The following is a 9,860-nucleotide window of genomic DNA, read 5'->3' as shown; positions in this document are numbered from 1 at the left end:
CCCTCTGTCCAGAGCTTCCGCACCTCTGTCCCGAGCTGCTCCTCTGTCCCGAGCTGCTCCTCTGTCCCGAGCTGCTCCTCTGTCCCGAGCTGCTCCTCTGTCCCGAGCTGCTCCTCTGTCCAGTGGGGTCATTGAGAGGGGTGGCCATGGTTAGAAAGCCACGGAGGCGGACAATGAGGCGGACTAAGACAATGGTTAAGTGGGGTCCGCGTCCCGCGCCAGTGCCGCCACCGCGGACAGACGCCCACCCAGACCCTCCCCTATAGGTCAAGGTTTTGCGGCCGGAGTCCGCACCTTTGGGGGGGTACTGTCACGTTCTGACCTTTATTTCCTTTGTTTTGTATTTATTTAGTATGGTCAGGGCGTGAGTTGGGTGGGCAGTCTATGTTTGTTTTTCTATAATTTGGGTATTTCCACTGGCTCGTCAGGCTCTTACACCTCAACCTTGATCGCCAGGCTCCCTTGCCTCAACCGGTCTGTCAGGTTCCCGCGCATCAGCGGAGGTGACCGGTCCGCTCATGATCCCGGGCATCGTCCTCTGGGTTGGCGTCCTGCGCCTGGAGCCGTACGCGCCGGGGACGGGGTACCGTCAGTTATGCTCTATCTCCGGCGCTCTGTCGTCATGCTCCTTCGTTTTAGCCGGATTGACGGCTTTCCTGCGCCTCTGCAGAGGTGACCGGTCCGCTCCTGTTCCCTGGGATCGTCATTTTGGTCGGTGTCCTGCGGCTGAAGTTGCACTTCGGGGAGGTGGTTCAGTCACGCGTGCTCCCACTCCGGCTTCCTGGTCACCAGGCTGCTCGTTATGGCGCACACCTGTCACCATCGTTACGTGCACCAGCGCATCGTCAGATACTTGGACTCATCACTTCCTTGATTACCTGCCCCTTTGGTTCTTTCCCCATGCATCTTTGTTTCTGTTTCATGTTCTTGGTTTTTATTAAATCACCCACTCACTCCCTGAACGTGCTTCCCGACTCTCACCGCACATCGTTACGAGTAAATCCGCCTGCTAGCCACTGCTTGTCCACTAAGTCATGTCAGCCCCAGGTAAATATGTTCTACATAATTTAGTTATCATATTATACTGGGGTTGTTTTTTTCTCATAAATTGCATCTTTGCAGGATAACTGTCTGTGTTCATCGGCCCCTTTTCAGTACATGACTGACGTTACACACAGAAGCTCAACTTTTGGCTTTGGCTGTATAAAGAAAGTAATCGCCGTCTGCTCCCATTCAACCTAGCATAGAATTACATTTTGTATTACTTAAACAAAATAACTGTTTTGGCATCTCAAACGCGTAAGATGGTTGGTCTTTGCAAAATAACTATTTTGGATGTAGCGGTTGTCAGCTAGGATGCTAATGTACATTGACAGGCAGTAGCAAAGGCTATCCAAAAAGCCTTTGGTTAGTTTAAAAAGTATAATACAGTTGATTTGCGACAATTAGACATTATCTTAGCAGGACACTCGTACGAGCCTCAAAATCCAAAGGTAGTCAAATTCACCCATAAGCAGCATGTAAATGTAGGCGTTTTTGGAATTCGTTACATTATCATACGTTTTGCAAATTCGTAACATATAATACGAGTTGTTATTCGTGACACATACGAAAGGGGTGATGGACATCTACCAATTATTTATTCAACTAGGTAAATCCGTTAACGTTATTTACAATGACACCGGCCAAACCCGGACAACGATGGGCCAATTGTGCGTCTATGGGACCTCCCAATCACGGCCGGTTGTGATACAGCCTTGATTCGAACCAGGGTGTCTGTAGTGACGCCTCTAGCGCTGAGATGCAGTGCTTTAGACCGCTGCGCCACTCGGTTACCATGCGAACCGTACAGAATATTACAAAATGCTGACACCAGGTTGGTGTTCTGCCACCAACTTGTGCCCAATGCCCTCATGCTGCAATGTTTGAGAACACAAAGGGGTGTAAATGTGAATCTGTTTGACATCACAAACTGTGACTTGAGTCTCTTCCTGAATGAATAGATAACTGAACTGGTTTTTCTTCACCAGGGTTGTAAAATCATTACTTCACACCTTAGCTAACGGAAAACGTTTAGCAACGGAAACAAGTTTCTATTGGACAAATTCAGTTAGGTCACTTCCCATTTCGTTCTGTTGGGTTCCTAGTGAATACACCCCTGCTTCTACTTCACATTCCTCGAGGCTCTCAACTGAAACTTTACCCTCTCCCGAATTGTTGAAGTAGGAAAAGGATGTATGAAGTGTCTTATTTCAATACTAAAAAAGACCATCCCAATTTTGACAAGTCAATTCATGTTCTTACATTTAAATGCACAATGTAAAAATGTTCTTTGCTTCCAAAACAAAATATCTTTACTTTCAGTAGTTTACAAAAAGGGAAAGTGCAAAAATCTGCTGCTCTCAATCTCCCCACTCTTGGTCTAGGTGTCTGTAATCCAGGAGCAATTGTTCAGTAAAAAGAAAGCTAGTCAATCTTTTTGTTTTCCTACCTTAGAGGTAGGAATGTGGAAATGGGTGCAGCGATACATCTGAGTGATTCCATGCCAGCGTAGCCTGGAAATATTTTTGGAATCTCAGATTGTTCTGGGAAGTGTCACTTAGTAACTTCATTGGGAGGAAGGATGATTGACAGTATTTACATTTGTATCACAAGCCATTTTTGAGAAAATCATGAAAGTGGCAATTTTAGTCCCTTTTTAGACCTATACATGCCCTCCTGTAAGACCTATGATCTGTGAAACGTGTATATGATAGACATCTTGAAACTACTTTTATAGTGTTTTTAAATATGGAGTTGTCTAGATTCTGAAATATCATTTTTCACCATTCAAAATATGAATTTTAAGTACCCATTTTGTGTATTTTTAGACATTGTTTGCCATCCAGCCACTGCCTGATAAGAATAGTAAGCAGTGGTCAAAATCCTTCGACTGGAATTCGATTCTGAGCAGGACGACCGCAGATTCTTGACAACAGTTAATCACAAATTTCCCTGTTGCACCGTAATGAAACTCCCCCTGGGTATTTTCCCCAATAGGATTTGTGTAATGCTATTATTCCTGTGTATTCGAGATAAGAAAAAGCTTGCTGTGTAAAAGGCTAACTACGTTGCTGTAAGCTTAGATTATGTGAAATTACTTTTGTTCCTTGCAGTTTCCATTGAACGAGTGGTACGTTGTGGGGAGTCCATTGGTGTCCAGCAATACGGCCCACTTTTGTTAATGCCATACAATTTCCTTAATGCAGAATCTCCAATGCATGAGCTTTAATAACACCAGTTCACACTCCCCACATTTGCATCCATAACTCCATATTCATGTTTAGCTTTTTATCAATATGAATGTATTATAATACTATTTCCTCAGGTTACCCATCCCCTCACCAGGGTCCTGGAAGTTACTCCACGGCACCCTACCCTGTTCCTCATGGTGGGTATGGTGACCCTAACCATGCTCCCCCACTGGTTGACTTCCATATGGGCTACAACCACAAACAACTCCACCCAGGCCAGCCTGTGATGCATCAGCCTGTGCCCATGCCTGAATATGGGGTACCTCAAATGGGCCCAGGGTATGGTGGTCCCATGCCTGGGCCTGAATTCGGTGCACCTCACTCGGGCCCTCCTGCAGCCATCTCCCCAGCCCCTGCAGCAGTTGTGCCTGTTGGAGTTCCACCTGGTCTGGAGTACCTAACACAGGTAGGTTTGCTTGGAGAGAGTATCACAACAGGCTGTCAAATACACTGATTTCACAAACATCCCTCTGCATGGCAAACATACACACAGGGACTTCTGAGTGGCACAGCGGTCTAAGGCACTGCATCTCAGCCACAGAGGCATCACTACAGACCCTGGTACGGTCCTGGGATGTATCACAACCCGGCCGTGATTGGGAGTCTTTTAGGGCGGCGAATAATTGGCCCAGCGTCATCCGGGTTAAATAAAGGTAAAATACACAATCCATGTCAAGGCTTATAAGTCCTTTAACCTGTGTGTCCCCCCCCCCCTTCATCTACACTGATTTAACAGGTTTCATTAAGGGATCATAGCTTTCACCTGGTCAGTCTGTCATGAAGGATGTTCCTAATGTTTTGTACACCATCTCATACTCTGTTCTGCATTTCAGATTGACCAGCTCCTTATACACCAAAAAGTGGAGTTGCTGGAAGGTGAGCTTGCTAGTCATATCGGAGTACAGAGAGAACAGAAGTCAAGGCATTGTAAAAAGTCGATAAATCATGAGGAGAGAGTGACCACCACCAAACTACTGTTTTCCTGATTACGTTCTTGCGTTTGTCCTCTCACCTTCCCCACCATCCCCTCTTCCTTCTCCTCCCTCCGTTCCCCTCTCCTCAGTGTTTATTGGCTTTGAGACCAACAACCAGTACGAGATCAAGAACAGCCTGGGTCAGAAGATCTACAAGGCCAAGGAGAAGAACGACTGCTGCACACGCAACTGCTGCGGTGCCCTGCGTAGCTTTGACATGAAGATCAAGGACAACACGGACCGCGAGGTCATCCGCCTCATACGACCCTTCCGCTGTGCCTCCTGCTGTTGCCCCTGCTGCCTGCAAGAGGTACAATGGGGTGCTGAACCCTGAGACAAATATTTGACTATGTAACCAGGAAAGAGAATGCATAAAATCATCATTGAGTCTTGATGTGTGAGGAGTAAAGGGACAGGTCACCTAAAATGCAATTATTTTATTTATCCTCAGGTTAGCATTGCTATACAACACTGTATGAAGTACAAGTTAATGATGCTAATGCTAAAAAGAAACTCTTGGACTCAAAGCTATTTTGTACTGTCCTACCAAATCCTTAGTGTCTGCTTTGTAAAGATCTATGAATGACGCTGAATGGTCCTTTTGTCAGTCCAAACCCTCTCCCAGACTGTCTTGATCTGGTGCCATCTCTTCACCTTTCAGCGCTGTCTCTAGTGAATCACATTTTCTGGCAGGCTAACCACAGTACATTCTGACCTGTGGCATTATTTAGAACACTGGATCTGGACCCGCTCGGGCCCCTGATAGGATCTCTGGTATTCGGGTACAGGTGGAGCCGTGAAGTATAGTACATTTCTAAGGTCCCTTATGACTGCAGTGTCACACATTAGTTCAGTGTCTATGGAGACACAGCCCCACAGTTACCATGTGAAGAACCTTTGTCATGATAGTGATTTCAACGCCAACATCGGACACCAATGCACTCATCAAATCAGTGCCATATTACCTGCTGAAGCAAGCTTTGCAGTAAGCCAAGCACATGCTATTTAAAGACACAGTGTACAGACCGAAGCCTGATTTTAAACATGGTCAAATACCTTTCAAATGTTGTGTCCCTCAGCTCGAGGTCCAAGCCCCGCCTGGCACCACCATAGGCTATGTGTCCCAGGACTGGAACCCCTGTGTGCCCAAGTTCTCCATCAAGGGGGCCAACAAGGAGACCGTAATGAAGCTGGAGGGACCCTGCTTCGCCTGCAACTGCTGCGGGGATGTGAATTTTGAGGTGAAGGGTCATACAGTTTGGGCTTTCTTTCAGTGAAATCGGTTCATAACAGTCCTATTTAACTAGAACAAACCTTATCTTTGGACTTCTTTTAGACCAGAAAAGATTGGCTAAGTTACCCTTTTGTCTACACACTCATCTAATCCTTTCAGAAGTAGGGATGTGATGTGATGAGGTGCAGTGGGCAAATCTTTGTCTCTGACCCATGTGTTTTGCTGCACACTCGTAGCTGACGGGGGAAGATGGAGGCAAGCCCATCGGCCGCATCAGTAAGCAGTGGGGTGGCCTGATAAAGGAGGTCTTCACCTACACGGACAACTTTGGCATCCAGTTCCCCATGGACCTGGACGTCAAGATGAAGGCTGTGCTCATGGGTGCCTGCTTCCTCATCGTAAGTCCCATTTGTCTGTTTAAAAAAAAATTTGAATCACAGAACTTGACACGTGTAAATCCTATTACTATGCTGATAAGATGAGCAGTTGTTGGAGGAAATTTAGTTGACATTTCTTCTTTTCTGCCTCACAGGATTTCATGTTCTTCGAGAAGGACTGAGCACTTGAGTCAAACTCTTTCTGTTCCCATTTTCAATCCCCCCTCTTTTTTCCGATTCTGTTTGATACTCATTCCTTATTTGAAACCTTAGAGGAAGCTGCCAATCCTGGAACTCTTTCTTTGTAACACGTGAGGTCTTATCTGAGTTTACATAGCCTCTGGACTGTTTCTGTCTATCCACCCGAATGTAAGAATCAGCAACTGGGCTATGAGACATAGGCCTTAATTGTCTTTCATGGGTTTCTCCACTCTCTCCACTGAGTTATCTGTTTTTTGCATTTGTTCTATCAAATTGATTTCTATGTATATCTATGTACATTTTGGGGTTCAGAACAGTATGGAAACTTTACATGTTCTTCAATACTTTTTCAGTATTTTCTTTTTAGTCACTGCCATGGCAAGTATTTTATCATACCAAACTGCTTCAGTTGCAGTATTACATTCTAGATTATTTTAGTGTTGAAAATGATGATTACTTACTGTTGTCACCTGTCAAATCCACTTCAATCAGTGTAGATGAAGGGGAGGAGACGGGTTAAAGTAGGATTTTTAAACTTTGAGACTGTGTTTGTGCCATTCAGAGGGTGAATGGGCGAGACAAAAGATTTGTGCCTTTGAGTGGGGTATGGTAGCAGGTGCCAGGCAAACCGGTTTGTGTCAAGAACTGCACCGCTGCTGACTTCTTCACGCTCAACAGTTTCCCTTGTGTATCAAGAATGCTCCGCCACCCATAAGCCACCTTGACACAACTGTGGGAAGCATCGGAGTCGGCATCCCTGTGGAACGCTTGATGAGTCCATGCCCTGACGAACTGAGGCTGTTCTGAGTGCAAAAGTGTGTACGACTCCAATATTAGGAAGGTGGTCCTAATATTTTGTACACTCGGTGTATGTTTTTCCAGGCCTCAGTTGTTCCTTGACAAGCACCATTCATTCACGCTGTCAAACATTTTAATGTTACTACTTCTGATAGTAACTATAGCCACTGGGGAAGTGGGAGAGTGAGGTGGCTGCCATCTGAGTCAACATCTTTTGCAGCAGTGATTGTCAGAGATTCAAGGAGCTATCATCATTAAGTAACATAATTGATGCGAAGCATTGAGTATTTACATTCATCCACTTTAAATTTTAAAAAACATGGTCCCAGAATCATTTACCTGCAGGGCACACCTTCATCATGAAGGAATGTGCTTACCTGACTTAAGGGACATAGTGAAGATTTGGGGCCAATTTTTTGGTAAACTGTTTCCTTTGGTGTTAAATACAGTGTCATTTTGTTCATGGGGTGAGTATGATGACTCTGTGCACTGTTTAGGGAGTGTTATATTTGTATTAGGCAATAAGGGTCTGGTTTCAATCAGTAGTGCTGAAGATCAGCGTTATAGCGTGATTGAAATTTAAATGCAAGATTTCTGCATTTGCATTAAACGCTGCATATGTCGGCTCAATCGAAAATGACTTTTTGAATTTCAAACATGCGTCTCTTCAGCACTCCAGATTGAATCCAGCCCTGGGGTCAAACAGTTGTGGTAAATAAAGCAGTTTTGTACCTTTTTTTTTTTCGTTCTGCGTGACCTGTATTTTTACACTCGGGTCTCGATTCAATCCGTATCGCTGGAGAGTTTTGCTGCAGCGCAAAATACAGTTAAAGCCAATGTTCCTGCACTGACGGTCAACGCCGCTGATGCTGGCTCAATCGGAAATGACACATTTCATTCCAGCTACAGCATGTCAGTGTTACGGATTGAATTGAGTCTTAGGTCTGTGATTCAATCCGATCCCCTCTTTCTGGCTATGCATCTTTTTAAAGGTAATGTTTCCGCATTTGCGGAGATCACATTAAAAATGAACGCAGAGGTCGGCTCGGAAATGAACACATCTTCCGCCGTCCAGATTGAATCCTGAACTAGGTTTTGCAAGTGTCAGATGCCACTAGGCCAGTGGCCACTGAGGGTGGTTGGGATGGAGAGAGGTGCTTATGAAGCCCAGCAAAATGACAGACCTGTTAATAATTGGAGAAACAGATCCTGTGGCCTTACAGGCTTTTTGTCTCTCTCCAGTCTCCATCCACCTTTTTCCAAGTCATGGGCCTAATTACATTATGGCCCTTAGTCTCATTCCATAACTCTTAACCATTCCTAAAACGGTAGTGGCAATGTGCCAGGAGGGCCTGAAACATAACCAAGCCCTGTAGTAGACAGGAAAAAGGCCAGGACCACAAAGGGAGCAGTGCTCTCATTACCCCCCCCCACTGGACACATGCTGAGGTGCAGGATAAAATAAACTCATGTCCTTCCCTAGTACTATGGATTCTCCAGCCCTATGTGACCAGCTCCTGTAAAGCTGTAGTTTTAGACAGCATAAGGAGAAGCTCACAATTCACCTCAACTAAAGTGGTAAAGGAAGTCAAAGCAGAGAATTGACAAACACTTTCTCTGAAAGGAAATTACATCACTCTGTAGATCATCTTTTGATTCTTACAACATCCCAACTCTCTTGACTGGGTGTAAATTGAGGGGCATGAGTCACATGTACACATCACTTGCGCCATGCACAATTTGTATCAACATTTTATTCAACAAATATAATCAATGCTAATACAATACAGTGCCTTGCAAAAGTGTTCAGACCACTTGAATTTCTTCATTTTATTGGGGTAAAGTGGGATTCAAATGGATTTAATTGTAATTTCTTCATCAACAATCTACACAAAACTCTCTTAAATGAGGAAGTAAAGTAAATATTTTAATGATAAATCAAATATTCATAACTAAAATAGAGTTGTTGCATACGTATTCAGCCTCTTTGTTTAGGAAAGCCTAAATTAGTTCAGGAGTAAATTTGGCTTAACAAACACATGGATTTGTTTAATTACTAACTCTTTCTCTGTCCCCCCGTACACACATCTGTAAAGTCAAGTATTGAATTTCAAGTACAGATTCAACTAAGAAGCTTTTCGAAAGAATCAAAGCAGGATAATGAAAGTGGGCAACAATAACAAATCAGACATTGAATAGCTCTTTCATCATGGTCAAGTGAATTGTTATGCTGTGGATTATGTATTAAACCACCCAGACATAAAAAATAGTCATCCTGAACTGAGCTGCAGGACAGGAATGAAACTGCTGTGTTGCCATGGGCTACAGAGTTCAATGGCTGTGATGGTAGCAACATTATTGTAGTTAAAATAATAAGGCACTAAAGTAACACTGCAAAAAAACATAGCAAATTAATACACTTTTTGGCTGAAATGCAAAGTCTTGTTTGGGGCAAATACAACATCACTGAGTAACTGCCTCCTTATTTACAAGCATGGTGGTGGCTGCATCATGTTATGGGTATGCTTCCCTTTAGAAAATATTGTGGATATATTGTGTGTATTTTTTCAGGATAAAAAAGGGGATGGAGCTAAGCACAGGCAAAATCCTAGAGGAAAACCTGCTTCAGTCTGCTTTCCACCAGAGACTTTGAGAGGAATTCACTTTTCAGCAGGATAATAACCTAAAACACAAGGCCAAATCTACACTGGAGCTGCTTACCAAGAAGACAGTGAATGCACATGAGTGGCCAAGTTAGTTTTAAATCTGCTTAAAAATCTATGGCAATACTTCAACATTGCTGTCTAGCCATGATCACCAACATCTTGACAGAGCTTGAAGAATTTTAAAATTAATAATGGACAAATATTGCACAATCCGGGTATATGAAGCTCTTATAGACTTATCCAAGAAGACTCACAGATGTAAGCGACGCCAAAAAGAGGTGTTTGTAACATGTATTGAGTCAAGGACCTGAATACTT

The 9,860-nt window shown here is 43.9% G+C and overlaps 1 protein-coding gene across 2 annotated transcripts; it reads left to right on the top strand.

Annotated features, from left to right (window-relative positions):
- The first annotated feature begins 504 nt into the window (after positions 1 to 504).
- Positions 505 to 6,808, top strand: LOC112260036 (phospholipid scramblase 2). 2 transcript variants are annotated; one of them, XM_024434816.2, is made up of 7 exons: positions 505 to 1,047; positions 3,368 to 3,699; positions 4,127 to 4,169; positions 4,357 to 4,577; positions 5,347 to 5,508; positions 5,738 to 5,899; positions 6,034 to 6,808. In XM_024434816.2, exons 1-7 carry the CDS (start codon positions 1,035 to 1,037, stop codon positions 6,058 to 6,060), a joined length of 960 nt encoding a protein of 319 aa, XP_024290584.1. In that variant the 5' UTR covers positions 505 to 1,034; the 3' UTR covers positions 6,061 to 6,808. The 2 variants fall into 2 exon arrangements, with proteins under 2 accessions (XP_024290584.1, XP_042184372.1); XM_042328438.1 differs by lacking the exon at positions 505 to 1,047 and having other exon boundaries at positions 3,561 to 3,946.
- Positions 6,809 to 9,860: the final 3,052 nt, after the last annotated feature.

Source organism: Oncorhynchus tshawytscha, linkage group LG10 (assembly GCF_018296145.1).
Source record: "Oncorhynchus tshawytscha isolate Ot180627B linkage group LG10, Otsh_v2.0, whole genome shotgun sequence".
Lineage (NCBI taxonomy): Eukaryota > Metazoa > Chordata > Actinopteri > Salmoniformes > Salmonidae > Oncorhynchus > Oncorhynchus tshawytscha.
The sequence above is the reverse complement of the archived record's forward strand: the minus strand, read 5'-3'. Positions and strand labels throughout refer to the sequence as shown.